This window comes from Macrobrachium nipponense, chromosome 5 (genome assembly GCF_015104395.2).
Source record: "Macrobrachium nipponense isolate FS-2020 chromosome 5, ASM1510439v2, whole genome shotgun sequence".
Classification (NCBI taxonomy): domain Eukaryota; kingdom Metazoa; phylum Arthropoda; class Malacostraca; order Decapoda; family Palaemonidae; genus Macrobrachium; species Macrobrachium nipponense.
In genome coordinates this window covers 77,371,558-77,394,514 of record NC_061107.1, presented here as the reverse complement: position 1 = coordinate 77,394,514, position 22,957 = coordinate 77,371,558, and the positions used below count along the sequence as shown (strand labels likewise).

The 22,957-nt window shown below is 41.3% G+C and overlaps 1 protein-coding gene across 1 annotated transcript in view; it reads left to right on the top strand.

Moving 5' to 3' along the window:
- LOC135215432 (U3 small nucleolar RNA-associated protein 4 homolog) overlaps positions 1-20,628 on the top strand; it is a gene marked incomplete in the record, with an annotated part of 57,794 nt that extends 37,166 nt beyond the window's left edge. The window contains 5 exon segments of the mRNA XM_064250078.1: positions 13,005-13,075; positions 14,196-14,324; positions 14,872-15,006; positions 17,523-17,645; positions 19,897-20,628. Of these exon segments, the coding sequence (XP_064106148.1) occupies positions 13,005-13,075; positions 14,196-14,324; positions 14,872-15,006; positions 17,523-17,645; positions 19,897-20,580 (1,142 nt within the window).
- Between the last annotated feature and the right edge of the window lie 2,329 nt (positions 20,629-22,957).

Genomic DNA, 22,957 nt, shown 5'->3' with positions numbered 1-22,957 from the left:
CAAAGTGAATGCGGACAATACAACCGTCCCTTGCATACATTCGGAAGCAAGGAGGTATCACTCGTATGCCCTTTACGAGCTCGCAAGAGACCTGCTGTTGTGGACATCGCAAAGGAAACATCTCTCTGTTGACGAGGTTTGTTCAGGGAGTAAGGAAGTGAGAGCAGACAGGCTGAGCAGGAGGAACCAGGTCCTTCATACCGAATGGACCCTCCACTCAGACGTTTGCCGGAATCTCTGGTCTCTTTGGGGGACTCCTCATGTCTACCTATTTGCCACGTTCCTCTCGAAAAGACTGGAAGTCTTCTGTTCTGTAGTAGAAGACCCAGAGCTCTAACAGTAGCGCCTTCCTGCTAGATTGGTCTCATGTAGACGTTTACGCATTTCCCCCATTCAAGATTCTGGGGCAAGTGCTCAGGAAGTTTGTGACTTCAAAGGGGACAAAAATGACCCTGATAGCCCCCACTTTGGCCAGCTCAAGAGTGGTTCCCAGAGGTGCTGGAGTGGATGGTAGACTTCCCCAGTATCCTTCCACAAAGAAAGGATCTTCTCAGACAACCACACTTCGAGAGGTTTCATCAAAACCTCCCCGCTCTCGCTCTGACTGCCTTTCAGACTATCGAAAGACTTGTCAGAGCGAGAGGCTTTTCTAGCAAAGCAGCAAGCTCGATCGCTAGAGCCCGAAGAACTTCCAATCCTGTGGTTTACCAATCGAAGTGGGAAGTTTTTAGAAGGTGGTGTAAGTCGAAGAAGTTGTCCTCCTCCAGTACTCTGTAACAGAAATCGCTGATTTTCTGTTATTTTGAGAGAAGAATCGCGTCTCTCCGTAGCCACGATGATAAGGGCTATAGGAGTATGCTTATCGGCCGTCTTTAGGAATAGAGTGCCTAGATTTGAACCCCTGCATTTGGCCTCGTTTCGTGACATAACGAGAAAATGTTTATTTCTTTTGTCACTGGCGACGGCGAAAAGAGTTAGTGAGCTGCACGCCCTTAGTGACAAAGTGGGTTTCAATCTAGATTCAGCCATCTGTTCCTTCAAGGAATTATTCCTTGGCGAAGAATGAAAATCCTTCAAATCCCTGGCCGAGAAACTTCGAAGTAAAAGGCTTATCGGGTCTCGTCGGCAGGGAACGGAGAGGTCTCTTTGCCCAGTAAGGGCGTTAAAGTTTTACTTACAGAAAAAAGAAACAGTTGGGAGTTCTAGACAAGGTCTTTGGTGCTCGGTGAAGGATCCATCAAGACCTATGTCTAAGAATGCTTTACCCTTTTTTTGTCAGGAACGTAATTACGGACGCTCATAAGGCTTGCACGGATGATTCTTCAAACTCCTGAGAGTAAGAGCTCATGAAGTGAGAGCAGTGGCTACGTCTCTCTCTTTTCAGAGAAATATGTCATTAAGAATATCTTGGAAGCGACATATTGGAGATGTAATTCTGTGTTTGCTTCTACTATTTGAAGGACGTTCGTGTGACCTATGAAAAATGTTTTTCTTTAGGTCCTTTTGTGTCTGCGGGCACAATCCTGGGTACAGGAGCTAACAACAATCCTTAATTATTACTACTTAAGTCTAATAGATATGTTCTAGACTTTCTGCTGAACAAGTGCAGATGCCGCACAGGCGGCCAGTCACTTCCGTTCAGTAAGGAACTCTTGTGATATCTTTTATTAGATGAGTATCATAAATTTTTTTTTTTTTTTTGTTTTTTTTTTTTGGGGGGAAAATTATTGTGTGCGTGTGCAATTTGGTTTGAGTTACGGTTGTTGCGAAGAGTTTGGGGATAACTGAGCAATTTTTAATACTAACATGGTGGTTAGGATCAGGTGGTCGGGATTGGTTGTGTGCTCCTTAATAAGGTGTTTGTCATATAAGTGGATCAGCACCCATTGACAAAGTCCTTTCAGGCTCTACCGAGTAAGTGGATAAGACCCCTTCGGCAGTCCCACAAGAATTCTTGGCCATAGATCACATATCTCGCTTAAGTTTCTTGAGGTGATGCAGACTACGGGGCAAACACCCACGAAGTCTACCACCTATCAGGTAGGAAACCAAGGTTTTTATTTATACCTACACTATGTTGTTTTATCTGTCTATTCCAGAAGTAGCTGTCTCTTACCCTCCACCGAAGGGTGCCAATCAGCTATGTATATATCTGACAGGTAAGTTGATTGTATGAAAATGATATTGTTAATACAATAAGTTTCATACATACTTACCTGGCAGATATATACGATTAGGGCCCACCCAGCCTCCCCGCAAGGAGACAGGTGGAAGAGAAAATATATGAGTAGAAAACGGGAATGGTTCCTAGTCCTGCCGCCCAGGCAGGCCGGTAGATCACCTGACCTACCTGTAGCGAGTGGCGCGAAATTGAATTTCTGTTCGGGGACGACGGAGTCTTAGCTATGTATATATCTGCCAGGTAAGTATGTATGAAACTTTATTGTATTATAACAATATCATTTTTACAAAAGTGCTCGCCTGAGGGTAGTAACCTCAGTCAGTCCCTTTGGTTTATTCTCTAGTATATTTAGCATTAGTTTTATATATTAGAAATGGCTAACGAGACATTTCGCCGGGCGACACGGCTCCTCACCCAAAAATAGATTTTTCCTCCGTCAAAATCCCTTGAATTGGTCTGAGGCGCAGTGGGGCTTGTACGAGGGTAGGAAGAAGTGAAGGCCTGGCAAGGAGTCGTCGGAAAGCTCTCCAGTGACTCCTTTGGTGACGGATATCTCGTCATCCTTCCTACCTCCTGCTCAGCTCCCATGTTTGGCGCCTTCCCCTGCGGGGGGGGGGGTGTCGGAGTCCTCCTCGCTCGATCCGTCGAGTGTGGAGGAGGGCACTCGTTACCAAGATGTTCAATTGTATTCGGGGTCTTCCGTCCGCTCGGGGTGGGGTTTCCTCCCCCCCCCCCCCCCCCCCCCAAGCGAGAGGGTACCCCTCAGACTTACCCGACTGTTGCTTCCGCAGGTGCATCTTCCATGGGAGACGACCTTGGGCAGGTGTGGGTGTCACTGGGACTGCAGGGCGTGCCCAGTATCCAGGGGTTGATTCAGCGTCTGGCGGGGTCGGGGGCGGTCACCCATGGTACGGTGACCACCACAACAACAACAATCTCTACTCCAGGGTACGCCGCCCCTCCTCATCTTGTGTATATCCCGCATGTGATGATGCTGACGCCGACAGCCGCCGTGCAAGGGCCGATCGCTGCCGTACCGAGGAGGGGTGTGCCGCCTCCACCTGGGTTCTTTGTGCTGCCGACCCCAGACTTCCGCTGCCCGAAAAGCTCTCCCCTGGACCTGCCACCGGTACCCAGGATGTCGATGGCTGAAGCTAAGCCTCCTGGGTTACCTGACTTGCCTGCCGTACCTGCTGCTACCGCTGTTCCTGCTGCTGGCCCAGCCGCTCTCGCCGCTCCTGCTGTTCCCGCTCCTGCCCACGTCGTTCCTGTCCACGGTGTTGCTGCCCCAGACTCAGGTCCTTCCGGACAGGTGCAGCCGGGCCGTGTTGCTTCGGCAATTGCCCTGGCTCCGTCCTGGATGGAGGATCTGACGTCTGTCCTGTGTGAGCTGACGAAGAAGAGGAAGGTGTCGTCGTCGTCTGCTGCCGCCTCTTCCCCTTCGACTTCTAAGGCTACCAAGCCAAAGAAGAAGAAGGCTGCCTCCTCCCCCCCCTAAGAAGGCTCCTTCAGGACCTTCTAAGGGCTCGTCCCACTCCGGTGGGACGGGGGGTCCTTCTGCTGGTCCTCCTGCTCCTTCGGGAACAGGGCCCGTCTCTCCTTCCGCAAGGAAGAAGAAGACGGGGACCAGAGGGGTACCGGCTACCACCGGTACTTCCTCGCCTGGTGTTAGTGGCACTGCCGCTAAGCCAGGTACCGGCTCGGCCTCTCGTTCGCGAGAGGTTTCGAGTGTACGGTCTCCCGCGGGAGACCCTGCAGCCAAAGTTTAGACGCCAGAGTTCGCTCGGTGCCAGGACCGCGGCACGGAGCAGAAGGCTGGTGAGAACCGCTCAGGTGACTCGCCAGGCCAGCGGCCGCTCTCGCAGCGACCAGCTGGTAACTCGGGTTGATGTGAGGGTCTCTGACCGTCCACGGGTTGAGGCTGGGAAGAGGTCCCCCCGATCGTTGGTGCCAGCCTCAGCTGGTACCAGCGGTTCGATGTGCCGCGAGGACGCGTACTGGTCTCACTGCGACAGTGATCTCTGCAGGTCCCCTGACCGCCGCTCCCACAGGGACCGGGCGGATAGGGGGACCAGCAGCAGCTCATCTGACGCACGGGACCGAGGTCGCCGTGCTCAGTCAAGCCGCTCGCCACAGGTGAGCGGTGCGACCAGGCCTGCAGACCGATCCCCACCGCGGGTTGGTGATCGTTTGCAGCACTCCAAGCACACTGGTTCTGCCAGTGAGCGAGGGGGGAGCATCAGGTCTGCCTCTCCTGTACCTTCAACTTCCTCGGGATACGCCGGGAAGAGCGAGGTACCCAGGAGTGATCGTGAGGGGCGCGCCCCTCGCGATCCCGTCACGACGCCGTACGCACCAGGCACGGTCCTAGGATCGACCAGGACGTACGCGCAAGTGACAGGAGGAGACCGAGAGGGGTCTGATGGTGTTCCTCCTTCTGAAGGAGGAGGGTCTCGGGAGCTGCTCTTGCTGGAGGGACTGGACGGTCCTACTCCTCAAGACGCTGTTACTCCTGAGATCCAGAGGAACTTTGCCGAGGTCATTGCGCTGATTCGTCAGCACAACGACCTTGGGGAAGGATCGCCACTCCCACCATCCGAGCCCACGTCCCGGCTCGAGTCGTTTTGGGGCCCGAAGAGGGAACCCAAACCGACAGTGGGTCTGCCGCAGTCAGAGCTGGCTGACTCTGTCCTGGACCAGGTGGAGTTTCTCGTTTCCGGACGGGAGGATTCGCTGAAGTGAGGCAGGTCATCGAAGCTGCTTCCTCCTCCTCTACAGCGTCAGTGGCGTTTTTATGTGCCATCAGAAGATCCTATGCCGCCCAAACAGGTTAACCCAGAGCTAGCAAGGCTAACTCCGGGTGTGTCCCTGCAGCAGCTCCTGTCAGAGAACCTCTGGTTCTAGCAGCAGGAGGCACTTGCCCTGGAATCAACCGCTATGGCGGCGTTTCAGGCAGTCTCTTGGTTGGATCTGTGGTCCCTCACAGTATCCAAAGTCGCGGCCGACTCCGGGAGTTCTGCTCTCGAAGAAGACCTGGCTTTCAGGAGACTATGCCAGTCTGGAGGTAGAGCCATCTCCTACCTCGCCCATCAGACGGCAAACCTGTGGGCCAACCTGGTGCTTCGTAGTAGGGACGCAGTCCTTACACGAGTAACCAGGGGGGCTGGGCGCGAGGCGGCACTCGGACTTCACAACGGATCCATTAGGAGTTCCTCCTCTCTCTTTCTTGGAGAGATGGTGAACGCTGCGGTGGAGAGGTGGCGCACTGATGACAGTGACCACCTGGTTCACCAGGCAGTCTCGAAGGCTTTTGGGCAGCCTCGAGCTACTGCGGCTAAACCAGAGTTTAGCTAGCGCTTCCTCGGCTGCTAAGACGGTTGCCCCGTCTAAGCCCCGAGGAAAGACTCTTCCTTCTATTTCTGCCAGGGGAGGTCGACATCAGCCCCCCTCCCAGCCCTCCTTTCCCCGAGGAGGAGCAGGGAAGAAGTCGAAGAGAGGTGGGAAACGCTAGGGACGGCGTTCCCCCTCACCTGCTGCCGGAAGTTGGGGGGTGCCTGGCGAGCCATTGGGCAACTTGGCAGCGCTACGGCGCCGAGACCTGGATAGTAGACGTCCTACGGGAAGGATATCTACTACCCTTCGAATCTTGGCCACCCCTCACCTCCAACCCGGTCCATCTTCAAACCTACATCCAGGGTTCATCAAAGGACATTGCTCTTCGACAGGAGATACAGACCATGCTGAGCAAACGAGCTGTGGAGATCGTCAGAGATCGGTCACCGGGGGGCTGGCGCCCGGTGATAGATCTCTCTCCCCTGAACCGATTCATTCGCCAGTCTCGGTTCACGATGGAGACGGCATGTTCCATGCTCGACTCCATCAGGGAGAACGATTTCATGCTTTCTGTGGACTTGAAGGACGTGCATTTTCAGATACCCGTCCATCAATCCTCCAGGAAGTACCTCTGCTTCATCCTCGACGGGACAGTGTACCAATTCAGGGCACTTTGCTTCGGTCTCTCAACCGCCCCACAGGTGTTCACGCGAGTGTTCACTCTGGTGTCTGCTTGGGCCCATTCGCATGGGATACGTCTTTTGAGGTATCTTGATGATTGGCTAGTCCTGGCGAGCTCCCACTCGCAGTTGCTACAGGACACGGACGTCTTCACCTGCGGTCTCTCCAGTGGAGACTAAAGGAGAGTTGGTCTCAGGCTCAGGATCCACCATACTTCCCCGTGTCCCTCACAGAGGAGATAAGGCAGGAACCTCTTAAGCGGAGTGCCCCTACGCACTCCCCCCCCCAGAGATGTTGCTGTTTTCAGACGCATCAACCGAGGGATGGGGCGCACACCTGGAGGAGTTGCTGACTGCAGGTGTGTGGGACCATCACGACAAGCACCTTCACATCAATGTTCTGGAACTCAAGGCGGCGTTTTACGCCCTCCAAGAGTTTCAGGACCACTTGATGGGACACTCAGTGGTGTTGATGTGCGACAACACCACAGTAGTGGCATATGTCAACAAACAGGGGGGCCTAGTGTCTCCCGTTGCACCAGTTTACTGCAGGTGCATGAGTGGGCTGTGGCTCACTCAATAGAGCTGTCAACATGCTACATTCCAGGGAAGAGGAATGTAGTAGCAGACATGCTCAGCCGTCGGGATCAGGTGATAGGAACCGAATGGTCTCTACACCCAGACGTGGCGGAAAGGCTCTTCAACCTGTGGGGGCGTCCAGTCGTAGACTTGTTCGCCACCCGGCACAACAGAAAACTCCAGGTTTTCTTTTCTGCTGTGCCGGACCCATGGGCAGCTGCAGAGGACGCTCTTCAACACCCATGGGACAACCTCTTCGCGTACGCCTTTCCTCCCTTCTGTCTGATTTGCAAGATGATCGGCTGAGTGCTGACCACCCCGAATCTCAGGATGATCCTGGTGGCTCCCAAATGGCCTCAAGCCATTTGGTATCCGGACCTGCTGGCTCTGCTTGCAGAAGCACCAAGAGAGATTCCCATTGGCACAACCTTCTAGCCCAGCCACACGTAGAACGGTACCACCGAACAGTCCAGTTCCTACAACTTCACGGCTGGCTGTTATCCACCATCTCTTGCGAACGAGAGGCTTTTCTCGCAGCGCAGCAACAGAGATGGATGGACACATCCGACAGTCCTCTGCAGCTGTGTACCAAGGAAAGTGGGCCGTCTTCTGTGGTTGGTGTCATAGACAGGGTCTATCTCCTCTCAGAGCCACTCTTCAGCAGGTAGCGGATTTCCTAATTTTTCTTTGCCGAGAGAAGCTCCTCTCCATCCCCACAGTCAAAGGATACAGAGCCGCCCTGGCCCTGGTCCTAAAACTGAGAGGACTGGATATCTCGAATTCGTTCGAGATCTCTTTGCTTATGAGGAGCTTCGAAAGGTCTTGCCCACCCAGGGAACACAGGCCCCCTGAGTGGGATGTGACTTTCGTCCTTAGGAGTTTGACTCGAAGACCATTCGAGCCACTTCGAGAGTCATCAGACAGGGATCTGACCCTCAAGACCACCTTCTTGCTGGCCCTGGCATCGGCGAAGAGAGTAGGGGAACTTCATGGTCTGTCTTTCAATGTAAAGCATTCCAGGGGATGGGGATCTGTGATGCTTGATTTCGTCCCGAACTTCGTGGCCAAGACTCAGAATCCGTCGATCCCTAACGACAGGTTCGAGTCTTTCACAGTCCCCTCCCTAATGGATTTCACCGACAGCAATACGGATGAGATGCTGCTTTGTCCTGTGAGGGTGCTAAGGCGCTATCTGAAGAGAACTCGACACCTCAGGCCTGAGCATAGACGCCTCTTCGTTAGCACTACGGTGACCAAGAAGGAAGTATCTAAGAACACTTTCATTCTGGCTGCGTGAGGTGATCAGGAGGGCGTACGAAACTGATGGTAGTGACGACATCTGTACCCTTCGTCCGAGAGCCCACGAAGTCAGAGGTATTGGTCCTTCACTTGCGTTCCGCAAGAACTTCTCCGTGGCACAGGTCCTGAAGGCAGGGGTCTGGGCCAGCCAGACTACCTTCACCTCCTTCTACCCTCGGGATATTGCCCACAAGTCCTTGGATACTTTTTCCTTGGGACCTGTGGTGGCTGCTCAACACGTTGTGTAGCTTACCCAGCACTCGAGCAGGCAGAGGCAGCATCGATTCCTGGTGTGACTGTAAGAATGAATGAGTGAATGAGAGTGCGACTGGCTTCTCTTCCCCATCTTTCTCTCCCTCTACCTGTGGGCAGAGGGACACGGTTGTCACTACGCTGGAAGTGGAAAAGATGCAGGTAAGCTACTCGACCGAGCCCCATCCTATCCTTTTTATTAAGGATAGGAGTAAAATATCCGCCACTTCCTCCAACAAGGGGGGGAAGTGGATGCCAACAAGAGACAAACCCATGACTTTATGTTGCCTCTGGCAAATAGGAACAAGTTCTTGCTTGCTGGTACGAAGAGATACGCTTGCCTCTCTCTTAGTACTTGGTCCAGAGGTCTGACCATTGATCCTGCGGTGCACACCCCGATCATTCGGACAGAGGCTTGGATCCCTCCCTCACTCTTACGACCAGGGAGGTATTCCAAGGTTGGGCGAACACCAGTCTGTTCACAAAGACTCAGATTCCTCCCACCAAGAAGTGAGTCTTCCTATTGTTAAAGGACCGAGGGTTTGTATAACGTATCGGAACAAATGACAATTTGTTGAAAATTGCATTTTTCCTAACTATACAAACCTGAGGTCCTTTACATATAGTCCCACCTCATGCCACACCTCACTCTGGGTTTTTTTGCATGGGCCTAAAGCAAAAGTGATTCTTCACCTCCCAGGCGCACGGCGCACGCACTGTCGGACAAGCAGTTAACTACCTAACTCCCTTGTTTGAAGATTACGACTGTTCCAGCTGCCGCTAGTTACCTTCCTATTGTTAAAGGACCTCAGGTTTGTATAGTTAGGGAAAATGCAACTTTTGACAAATTGTCATTTTTAAATGTGATGCATTTTTTCAATATCTCTTAAATAGAATGTTAAGGTTAGGTTATGCTGTAAATATTTCCTAAAAGAATTAACCCTCTTACGCCTAAGTCCTATAAACCAAAACGTCTCCCGTATGCCGAGGCAGGTTTGGAGTGAGTGCAGAAGCGGAAAAAATAATTTTTTCAAAAAATCACAGCGTGCTTAGTTTTCAAGATTAAGAGTTCATTTTTGGCTCCTTTTTTTGTCATTGCCTGAAGTTTAGTATGAAACCATCAGAAATGAAAAAAAATATCTTCATATATAAATAATGTGATATATGCTAGCGAAAAAAAAAATTCATACATAATTGTATTCAAATCGAGCTGTGCAAAAAACGGTTGAAGCTAACGAGTTACTTTTTTTTCCGTTGTATTGTACACTAAATTGCGATCATTTTGATAAAGAACACATTGTAAAATGATCAAAGCAACACAGAAAAAATATTATCACAAAATTATGCATGAATTCGTAACGCGCGGACGTAAAAAAATGTATTTTTCAAAAATTCACAATAAATCTAAATATTGTTCTAGAGACTTCCAATTTGTTTCAAAATGAAGAAAAATAATTGAATATTACGATACTGTAAGAGTTTAGCTTAAAATTGCAGTTTTTGACCATTTCGGACGAGTTAAAGTTGACAGAATGTCGAAATTTTTATATACCTATATATTTTTATATGCAATTATTGCAAAAATGAGGAAAGCTACAACCTTCATATATTTTTTTTTTATTCTTCATGAATTTGCGCATATTTTCATATTTGAAACTCTATAAAACGCCTAATATGAAAAGGAGCAAATATTAGGAGAATGCGACGTACGCATTTCGGAGATTTGATGCCGCGAATCAGCGAGCGGAGGGAAAGAAAGTTTTTTTTTAAATTCACCATAAATCTAAATATTGTGCTAGACACTTCGAATTTGTTTCAAAATGAAGATAAATGACTGTATATTACTAGATTGTAAGAGTTTTAGCTTACAATTGCGTTTTTTTACTTTTTCGGTAGCCAAAGTTGACCGAACGTGGTTTTTTTTTTCTATTTGTCGTGATTTATATGCAAATATTTCAAAAAAGAGAAAAGCTACAACCTTCAATCATTATTTGTTGTATTCTACATAAAATTGCGCACATTTTCATTTATAAAACTTTATGTAACGGCTAATTTTAAATGGTGCAAACATTTCGACAATCGCACAAAAAAATTTCTGATTTTTTTCGGAAGAGTTACCGCGCGGACGTAAGGAAAATTTTTTTTTTGTTTTTTTCATAAATTCACCATAAATCGAAATATTTGTCGCAAAATGAAGATAAATGATTGAATATTACTAGAATATAAGAGTTTTAGCTTGCAATTGCGTTTTTCGACCATTTCGGTAGAGTCAAAGTTGACCGAAGGTTGAAATTTTTGCACTTATCGTTATTTATATGAAAATATTTCAAAACTGATAAAAGCTACAACCATGGGTTGTTTAAAGTTGTATTGTGCATGAAATTGCACACATTTCCATATATAAAAATTTATGTAACGGCAAATTTAAAATGGTGCAAACATTAGGACAATCGCACGAAAAAATTTATTGGAAGAGTTACTGCGCAGACATAAGGAAAAAGTTTTGTCATAAATTCACCATAAATTGAAATATTGTGCTAGAGATGTCCAATTTGTTGCAAAATGAAGGCAAATGATTGAATATTACTAGAATATAAGAATTTTAGCTTACAATTGCGTTTTTTTACCATTTCGGTAGAGTCAAAGTTGACCGAAGGTTGAAATTTTGGCACATCGTTATTTATATGAAAATATTTCAAAACTGATAAAAGCTACAATCATGAGTATTTTTTTGTTGTATTCTACATGAAATTGCGCACATTTTCATATATGTATAATACTCCATGTAACAGATAATTTAAAATGGTACAAAAATTATGTCAAAGTGACAAAATAATTTTTGAAATGTGTCACTGATACTTTTTAGTGCGATAAGAAAGAAATTCGCGCTTGCGCACCTGCGTAATGATTGTAAACAAAACAACGCCTTGATCTGTGAACTCCCAGCATCCCCCAAGGCGCGTGATTCAAAAGTTTTTGGCTGGTAGGCCTATAAGTATTTTTCCGCGAATTTAAAAAAAAACTTTTTTGAGTTGACGTATAATACGTCCAATCGACAGGAGACATTTTGACTCGACGTTTAATACGTTCAATCGGCGTAAGAGGGTTAAATGAACTTCCCAGATCAATGATAAAATGCATACATATAATGTCAGCAATTTCATTAATAACAGAACAATTAAATGAAAGATGAACCAGAAACTCACAAAACAAACTGCTTAGGTGCTATGTGCTTTAAAGAGAAAATTGAAGGCTCAGATAAATCAAAATTAAAGAAAACTGATTTGTGAAAGAATATACGTATACATAAAAGCTGACAGTCAAGTGCCCAACACTACAATGAAAAATACAGTTGCATTATTCAAATATTAAAAAAGAATAGCAAAGCACTTAATTACCACAATCAGACAGCTCTTTTTCCTCAGTATACAGTATTATCCAAACTATAATCCTTTGAGGCAAATTACAAAGGTTAATACTATACAAATATAATCCAGTGTCCTGATGTATCCAACACATTGGTCATTATAACAAACACTGAAAATTACCAATTGGTTAGTCAGTCCATATAAACAGGTAATGAACTGGGACTACATTTTACATTTATAATAATGTCACATATGATAGAATAGTATTCCAAGTTTTTTATTTCAATATTCTGTCATAATATTACATGTTCCTGGTAAAAATGTAACCATTTGTAATATCTGAAATCTGCCTAACTTTAATTCGAGTAGAATCATGTTTCTATTAATAATGTAACCATTTGTAATATATCTGAAATCAGCCAAACTTTAGAGTAGAGTAGATTCAGAAAATATGAATTACCACAACCACACTCCTACTTCGTTACTTCACTGCACACAATCCCAAAAACAATCCTCTTTTGGGATTGAATTGATGATAACTTGTCATTAATTTTGAGAAAACTCAGTGATATATCATCTCTTTATGATCAGTTCCTATAGTAAACAAATTTGAGTGGCAGGTTTCTTGACAATTTATGTTTTAGTGATTGTTATCCATTGGTAATATCTTGCTGGCAAGCTCAGTCAAATACTAATGCCATCTCACTTAATGCAAGTAAAAACATAATAGGAAAAATAAACTTATATTCACTAGACAAATACCACAGTAAAAGGAAAGCAACATGGTTATCTGAAAAATTAATAGAACTACGTAATTGGTCAATAACTTAGGAGACCATAATTTGGATTATTTAAAGAAAGTACCTAATAATCTTTTAAAATCTTGTCTAAAATCTTTTCCTCATAGTTATAAGTTCAATTAACTCTCTCACATTGCTGAAACAAATATGAAACCAGGTATCAGCAAACTTCAAGAGGGAAGTCATCAAAGAAAAAGTATTTTATAGAAACTGTGCCAGGCAAAAACACAACAGACATTTTAAGAATTTGGCAAAAATATAAAAGATTAATGGCCCAAACTAAGACCACCAAGATGAACCTTTCGTTTTATAAGGGTTTTATTAAGTTAGGGGTTGGAATGTTTGGATTATATTTATTTGTAATAATCCTTGTATAAAACAGCTTGTATTTAAACCCTTTTAAAGTTTATCTTACCATCAGACTGCTTTATGTGGGGAACATTAACTAACCCATTATCCAGTATCGAATTGAAATAGATTTCTTAAATCTAATTTATTTTCATTTTTTCAGGTGTTGACACAATTCTTGGAGTATCTTGGTACCCACCAAAAACTGTCTTGAAGATTCCTACCCCACTCTATGTAAGTTTTACTTTAAAAAGTTATGCTTACAGACATTGAAAGTTACATTTTAAGTTATAAAATAAGCTGCTCAAGGAGTTTTAGACACTTGGGGGAAAACTTGTAATAAACAGCAACTATGGCTATGGATTAAGCTGAGAAGAAGATTATTAAAATACTCGTAATAAACAACAACTATGGCTATGAATTAAGCTGAGAAGAAGAAGACTATTCTGAATGTTTTGAGAGAGATTCCTGCTATCACATGGTTACTTTTAGTGTGCAGGCAGTCCCTGGATGTGTTACAATTCCAAAAACTGATTATAAATTAAAATGGACATTGTATACTACAATGCATTTTAGCTCTCCTGGGAACTGTATATACTACAGTGCATTTTAGCTCTCCTGGGAACTGTATATACTACAATGCATTTTAGCTCTCCTAATTATATAAGAGAATGTTCACAAATTCAACACCACCATGACGTGAGGAGTTCTAAATTTAGTAAAAATTCTGAGTTACAGAAGGATTACATTTAAATGATAGCTAATCACCTTATGATCCCTTAAAAATATATACTGTATATAATTATACAACACTGCAAACATTGATTCCATGCAATTTTTTACAGTAGCGTTTTCCACAGAACATCAGTATTTTATCATATACAATTAGATCAGCTGACAGAAAACAGTTTAAGTAAAAAGGAATGAAAATCTCTCAATTATTGGATATTAAAATACAGAGGTATGCCTATTCTTATGATAGCAGTGCACAACAAGGTCAACTGATGTCAAACAGTGTTAATAAAAAACTCAGTTGTTGGCTGTTAAAACTCACCAAGAATTAATAACATTAGTGCTACCTAATCCAGTGAAAATGGAGCACATGGGACATGGGGTTACAACTTTATTTCATGTATTTCACTGCCATTTTTGAAGAAAAGCTGAAACACTTATGTTTTATTTCATGTAAAAAGACCATCATGGTCAATATTTTTGTCATTAATATGTTGGATATAGATATTATTTTCTGCTGATGCTGGGCTTATGAAATAAAAAAAAGAAGAAGTAAAAAGTAGATGACATTAAAAGGATGAAACATTCTTAACCTGGCTATTTTGCTTTCTTTATTTCACAGCCTGGATATATATCTGTTGGGAACAAATCAGAATCAGTCCTACTTCGTTATAAAGACAAACTTGAGTTATGGCGTTTAGGCAAACCCAGAGAAACAAAAACTACTGGAAATTATCTACCAATAGCTGAGGTGAGTAAGAAAAAAAAAAAAATTATTATTTTTTTTTTTTTTGTACAGAAAGAAGGTACCTAAGACATTAAAAGGAATAAGTTGAAATGAATGGAAATTCTTGTATATTTTTATGCACATGAAAGTAATTCCTATTAACATCATTTTTAACAAATGGAACATTGTTTACAAACATTCCCATTAATAATTAAATGCAGTTATTTATTGTTGTGTTAAATTTTCCAATTGCTATTTTTTGTAAAATTACATTATACATAGAAAGATGTATTTGTATTTTATTGTATTTATTTATGGAATATGTTTAATTTGAGTCTAAATTATAATGATGAATCTAAGGCTACTATGAAGTATAGTTTAAAAAAGTAAGCCCATCATGCTTTTATACTGTTCTCACAAATGCAAACCATTCGTTTTCAAACCAGTTTTTCCCACTTGATGTACATATTTTCTCAAAAGGGTAGAAATTTATTCTGTGGTTTTTAAACAATAGTAATATGACTAATCTACATGCTAAATGGATTTACATCTAATTCATCTGGTGTTTCAGGATCGTACCAAGTTGCTAGAGCTGCAATGCGATGAAGGAGATTCCATACAGTGGTGTGCATTGTCACCAGAAGGTCTCTGGATTGCCTATATCCTAAAAGGGACTGTTAAAATATTCCAGTTCTTCCATCCAACAGTAAGTACAATTTACTTTTTTCAAGTTAAGAGGTTGTGTTGAAACAAACTTGAAAAAAATTACCTGAGAATATGTTAAAACTCATTGAAAAGTACATTTTTTTTAGGATTACGCAGTAAAGATTTAAATGTAATTCTGTAAAGTTTTGCCAGCATTTTTTCATTTATAAGAGCATGATTATTTTCACTAAAAGAAGTATTTCTGATAAAAACCAAAGGAAAATTATTCTTAAACATTGCTTTATTATTTTGAAGAATATGGAATTTATAGACGATTTTGATTGGAGTGCACACTATTGTACAGCCAAAGAACCCTGAAATTTAAATACAGTGGTACCTTGAGATACAAAAGGCTCAACTTACGAAAAACTCGAGATACGAAAGCAAGTACGAAAAATGTTGTGGCTCTACATACGAAAATTGCTCAAGATACGAAAGGTTGTTGCTGTAGTCCGAGATTCGCCCGGACTACCGATAACAATTTTGAAACTCACGCGCTGCCAACTGAGTAGACTCACCACCATCCTACCGCTCTCCCATTGGTTCCTGATGCTAGTCACCGCCATGAGATTCTTCTCGTCTATTGGTCAGCATCCCTCCCATCATGCATCTGCATACTAGTACGTAGCAGCGTTCTTCTTCAGCCATTGCTTCTTACCAGTGTTATTGTTATCGTACGCACATGGAATTTGTTCGTTCACATATATGATTTCGTTTTGTTAACGTAAATTCATGTTAGTGATTTCGTTGTGCTACTTTATCGTGTTGTGTGAGAACCTAATTAGTATACGTACTACATTACTTAATTACGTACAGTATAGTCATGGGTCCCAAGAAAGTTGCTGAAGTTCACAGAAAGAAGAGAATGCTTTCTATACAGACAAAAATGGAGATAATAAAAAAGTATGAAGCTGGCTTGCGGTTGAGTGTGATCACTAAGGAATACGGCCGAAATGCGTCGACGATAGGCACCATCCTTAAGCAGAAGGAAGCCATCAAAGCAGCTACACCTTCCAAGGGCGTGACTATTTTGTCCAACAAGAGGAGCCATGTGCATGATGAAATGGAAAGGCTGCTTCTTCTGGATTGAGGACAAAGAAATCGATGGCGATACGATAACCGAGACGGCAATCTGCCAGAAGGCCAGCGCTATTTTCGGCGATTTGATTGCCCAAGCCGAAGACGACGGAGGAGAGGGGACATCGACGGCAACCCCAGAGTTCAAGGCTTCTCATGGGTGGTTTGAAAAATTCCGTAAACGGACTGGCATCCATTCGGTGGTGAAGAAATTGAAACTTTGTAAAATACATAAAGTATAAAAATTAAAAAAAAAAAATGTAAAAATCAAAGAAGAAAAAAAAAAATTTAGTTTTAAGTTTTTTGTAAAGTTAAGTGTTACAGTTTTGTTCATGTGTTTTGTAAAGTTTAGTTTGTTTTTCTGACATTTTTTTATGTGTTTCGTAAAGTTAAGTGTACGTATCTGCCGTTTGTCCTCTTCCTCTGTCGCCACTTTCGGAGATAGCCTCACTTGAAAGGTAAGCTTCCACATTTTACTACATAATTACAGTATTTCTTGTATACCATGTACACTAATACACTTTATTTACAGGTAATTAGCAGTACGTATTAAGTTAGGTATTGTATTGTCCAAATTGTTATAGTATTTCATTGTTTATAGGTCAATTTAGCTTTATTATGAAATTTACTGGGGTGTTTTTGGAGGGCTTGGAACGGATTAGCCATTTTACATGTAAAATGCGGTTCAAGATACGAAAAACTCATGATACGAAGGGCGCCTCAGAACGGATTAATTTCCTATCTCGAGGTACCACTGTATAGTACAGTAAATATAAATGCTATAAACATTTTTGTGCTCTATAAAGTCAAATTTAAAGCTTTGATTATTCAGTTTTAATTATGTGAGAGAAATAACTACCATTGCCTATTATATGTACCCAGATCTTTTCATTACCAAAAGTGTTAGCAAAAAATAAATTTTAATATCAGGGTACACATATGAATTCTAAAATAATGGTGGTAAAGGTCTACATAAACAAAATTATTCAGCCCAGCCTCCTCCAGTTACATTGGAAAACCACCCATATACTGGACTGTATTACTTACTCAGAATGAATAATAGTGATTTCCTTTTAACAGCATCAACAATTTTTATGAACTTTAAGCAGTTATGCTATTCTATGATACCCTAAGCTTTGCATAGTACACATACGCTGTTTTGAAGTACACATACAAATTTATCTGTATAGCATTAATTAATTAGTAACTTTGGTATGGATGTTAAAAGTGCTCAGGGATGGTTACAAAATATAAAAAAACTAGCAACATGGGAAACTCATAAGGGTTGATAAATGTTTCTCATCTTTGGAACTGGAAAATTACCCAGGTGGGAGGTTTGTATAGTTGTTACTAGCTTTTCTTAACAGATAATTTAAGTTACCAGTTTCAGGCAGTCAATTTTTAAGGGATGAAAATAGCAGTGTAATTTTATGCTTGCAGGTTGATACTCAAGTAAGTATACGACGAGTGAGAGCCATTAGCAAGGAGATTGAGAACTCTCGTCAAATTTTATGGTTGACAGAAGGAAGATTAGCATCAGTAACTTTGAGTGGTATAATACAGGTAAGTTTAATTATTGCCCTTACTTTTACTTTAATCATGTTTTCTGTTCTTTTTGTACAATGCTTACAGGGACATTGTGACTGCATACTAAGGGAGAAGTCAAGCACTTATGAAATCTTGAACCAACTGCCTAGTTCAGAGTCCAGGTCCAGGTCCAGATGGATTTATATATTTTTAAATACTTTTTCCTTCTTATTTAGAAAATGAAATGCTATTTTTTTCTCTTCTTTGTCTTTCCTGTACATTCCCTATTCACCTCTGTCTTGTCAGCTTTATTTACAAATACAACCTCATGTTATACATAGGCTTTCATGTAGCACATTATTATTATTATTTAAAATACTTCAACAAGACTATAGACTTTTGACTGCAGAAATAGGTTTTGGTTATCTATAATGAAGGCATTATATATACCATAACTATGAAAGCCTATTCATACTCTAACACAACCTCAAGAAATTTCACACAAGATCCTCCTGTTCCACTTGCCTGAATCACTGTGCACCACTAGTGGTGGAAGTGGTTGCCTTTTGTATTATCTGCAAAAAAAAGTGGTCACTTCTCTTCAAGTAACCAGTTTGTGCATGAAAAAAATAGACTTTTAAAGCCAGAATAGCCATCTAGGTAGGTAGGACTTGTTACAAAACAGGGGTAGCAAAACAATGTGAACTCTTAGGGTTGTACTTTTTGGGTTTGCCTAAAAAATGTGTAATAGGTTAATGTGGTACCCCCTCCTCAAGGACTGATAAAACTTGGCCTGCAGGTAATAGAGTCCAATAACTTGTGAATCCAATCTCTCGGATAAAACTGCTCAAGGATATAAGGAGACCTCCAAAAAGCCATGTATGATTTCTCTTGAAAGCCAGTGACGTTAGCATATTACTAGGAGCTTGTAAAGTTACTTGCCTTAGCTAGAATGAAATAATATTTTTCATATTTTACCATTTACACATGCTAATGGATAAAAAAAACAAGGGGAACCAAGTGTTTTATACACCAGCATAAGTACAAAACTGTGTAAAAATATTTTTTTTATGTCAAGTCATCTGAAAGTTTATGATAATACTTGTACTTGAAGCTTCTAATTTAGAGGTCAGCAGGTATTAGATTAGTGCTATATCTATATATTCTTCAGTTGCTTCATGATTTTCCTTCAATATATTTAAAATTTTTAATTTTGGGCCTGGCTCAGCCCTTTTTTATGTGCGGACCAGTTTGTTACTCTCGCGAAATGAGAGGATGCTCCTGACTGTGACTCCTCTTCCTCCTTATCTGGGTCACTCATCACACAGGGATTTCATCATAGGCACTTACTCTTATGCTGTGGATCAAGAGTAAGTGCTTTAGTTCACTATTGATCGAGTCCTTTGGCAAAATAGGCCAGAGGCATGCCAACAAAGTACTACTGTAACCATTTCATGACCCGGTGTTAGCACTGTAGTAAATCTTCTCTTTCTGAAGCAGCTACTCATTGATGGGTTTTAGTACCAACACAAATTGAATTATTTTAAAAACAAAATTGCTGATTTTGGAATACTTCTCACTGTACAGGGTATTTCCCCCCCCTTCTGACCATGCAGAGGTTGCAGACTGGTCTTCAGGCAAAACTTGATATGACTTTTTTTTTATTGTTGATAGAGACTTAGACCAGATGTACTGTGACAAGCTGAATTCTTCTTGTAAAGAAATTCTGGAAAGGGAGCTGACACACCCAAAGGTAGCCTTAGGCAATGCATTTTGTACCAAAAAGTACTTTAAAAAATATATATATTTGTTCATACGCGAACAAACCTTCGGTCTTAACAATAGGATCATTTTTAGCGCCTAGCTGGAGAAAATTTGTCATTTTTTCATACAAATTCATCTGGTGTAAAGATGTGTTCCTTTACAAGTCCCCTTTTTCTTGCAGTTTGGTAATCACCTGACATCAAAGAATGAGGAAGATAATTATTGCATACAAGTCATCCATGTGTGAACAATCATTTCTAGCCCTTCTGCTGATTCTGTCTAAACAACATCAGACAATATCTATCAGGGGGATATTGAAAAAATTTTTTATTATAAATATTTGGTTTTTGTACATTTACTTATCCCTTTAATCTTCCATTATGTATAAGGGTGGAGAAATGTTTGCTATTCAGGGTTATAGACACTGAAACCAAGAAAGCTTTTCAGTCTCATTGTAAAAGCAAGTTTCTTTCACTTCCTCATTATTAGTTTCCTAAATTTATTTATTCATGTTTATCCACAGATTATCAGCATATCAGACATGGAGGCCAGTGTTGAGAACGTATTGAAACCAACAAATTCCGTAGTCAGTATGGTTTGCAACTCGGATGGTAATATTCTGATTATCACTGATGTCAAGCAAATGATCACAGTCTATGACCTAAGAAAAGCCCAAGAAACCTTCTTACCAACCTATGATTCACCAGTGACAGCTGTTGGGATCAATCCACTTTCCTCAGACATCATTGTTGTTTATGCCGATAACACGATTAAAGAGTACAGTTTGTTGCAGAAAAAGTACACAGTCTTCTCCAAGAATTTTTTAGACAGTTCGAATTCTGATATGTTAAAAAATACTTCAGCAATTCGTAATGTTAGTTTTGACTCAGAAACTGGGAGTTTGATATTACTCCATGATGACTCATCACTCATAGTGTTAGACAAAGAGGGTAAAGCCACTGACACAGAGCCTCAGCAAAGGAACAAGATCAAACGTAGAGGGTCTTCCCACGAAGAAAAGAGAAGAGGAACGGAATTATCAAGTGTAGAAACCTTTGGAAAGTTTTCTTTTATTCAGAGATCACATCAAGTTCTTTATTTCTCACATGTAAAAGGTAATTCTGTGATAAGTGTAGAATTAGACCCAGTTCAGTTACATGATCGATTACCACCTACTTTTAAAGTAAAGAAGTATGGTGGCGTGTAGAAGTGTGCATTGCATTTGTAAGTAAGGATTAAATTACATGAAGAACAACTGCTTTTTTTTCTTTTTTTACTAAAAACATGTTAAGTATAGCACAGAAAGCTCTGTGATATTGAACCTCACAAAAGAAGTCAGATTGATAGAATCTGCTTCATATCTAGCACTATGTGGTGGATGGTATAATCTGAGAGGATCTGAAAGACAGAAAATTTTACAAGGGATGCAAAATGAGCTAATTGAATGAAGGGGCCAGCAATTTATACTAAGGTTTGTAATATGATATTTGATAAACTCAAGTGTATGTCCACCAATTTACATCTTGAGTTAGCTGCTGAATACCAATCTAGAAAGCAGTTCAAAACAGCAGAAAAAAAATAGTAAACATATTTCCTATGAATAGACATGTTTCCTGATATCCTGAAAACAGATCTCTGTGTATGCTTTTTTTTTCCAGTTGAAGAAGAGGTGACTACATGTTTTTTTAATCCATATTTCTAAATTTTAAGTTTTGTTAGGGGGTAACTCCATCCTCCAACATGCACTAAGCACTTTAAGCTCCATCTTTGAAAAAAAAATCCATCATCCACAAGTCTATACTGTACTCAGGAGATGGGATTGTTGGGATTAGAATAACATTTAAAACCAATAAGCTTTTTTTAAAGGAAAAGCTACAAATTGTGACTAGTATATATAAATAACCATTAGCCCAAACCATTACCCTGGGTTGTGCCAGAAATGATGCTCCTATTACCGTAATGCCCACTAATAACTACTTTTTGTAATCTATGTGTTAAAAAATCAATAAGAATACTAACAAGTGCTCTTCTTCCCAAATGTCTTAAGTGTAAAAACCAGGGCCTTAAGGTTAAAATGGCTAAAACTACTGCAAAAGTGAAGATCAATCATCTAATCCTCATAACCACACATGGTGATTACTGTACAAAGAGAGCTTTGGTAACAGAATTAAAAAGCTTGACATACCATGAGAAATAAAAATTTGCATAGATTAATCTACAGGGGGAAGGCTGCCATTCCAATATTTACATAAGAAAGTAACATTACATGTGCAAAAAGATCTTCTTTTCAGCTAACATTAGAGAAGTAACAAAATTTGGGTGGTAAGAAATCAGCTGTTTCCACAAAATGAAAAAAAAAATATATCACTCAGGTTTACTCTCCCATATGCATAATTCAGCTGAATGTCCAAACTTCAATCAACAGCGAAGGACACAAGTTTTTGAAATAAATCAATAAAGGTAGTTTAATCAGAATCTTCATTCTCAATTTATCGAGTTACAATACCAAATGTAAGTTATTAAATAAAACCTAAATTCTGTTATTAAAGAAAAATCTTTCGGGCTAAACTGTATGAGCTTGAGTATTTCCAGTAAATGGTTTTGTTGAAACTTCTTAGTAAAGACATCCAACCACCTATAGAATGTACAGCATGTATCCCAGAAACCTTAGCCTTTCCAAAAGAGCTTTTGTACTAAGCGCCAGTGAAATCTCTGGGCTCTTGAACAGTTGTGCGTTGGTGGGTATGACGAGTAATTCCCGCCGGTAACCATAAACGAATTCTTACAAGAAAAACATTCATAAATGTGTTCTCCTTTTCAAGACATCTGGTCTGGTGTCCCGTTTCAAAAACTAATATATCATTACCTGTAATCAAATCATGAAACTCATTTTAATTTTATTTTCTTTACACATGAGAATCTTGTTGCGTTAGACTGGGTTGTATTATTATCTACAGTTGGAATGTTACGCTTCCGGTACCGGGGAAGCTACAATTATTATTCTTAGCCAGGCTTGGTTCACTACGAAACAGAAAACTTACCAGAAAAAAAAAAATTCATATTTTTATTTACCTTCAATAAATTATTCTTTCAATGCAAATTTGATCTTGAAACTTATTGCAACATAATCTGGGAATAGAACAGTTTTCTCAATATCAGCAAAGTAAATGAATGGAAAAGTAAATATAATCAATAAATAGATAAAATGAATGGAAAAGTAAATATAAGGTCAATAATTTGATAAAAGCGCCTCAGTGGTGTGATCGGTATGGTCTTGGCCTGCCACCTCAGTGGCCGCGAGTTCGATTCTCGGGCATTCCACTGAGGGGTTAGAGATGTGTATTTCTGGTGATAAAAGTTCACTCGACGTGGTTCGGAAGCCACGTAAAGCCATTGGTCCCGTTGCTGAATAACCATTGGTTCCATGCAACGTAAAAACACCATACAAACAAATAAATAGATAAAAAAAATATAAATCCAAGGTAGTAAAAGCTAAGTACAAACGTGCCGTGGATCTCAAACTATACTTTTTTTTTTTTTTTTTTTTTTTTTTTTTTCCATCTGTCCGTTCGGATGTGGTGGTC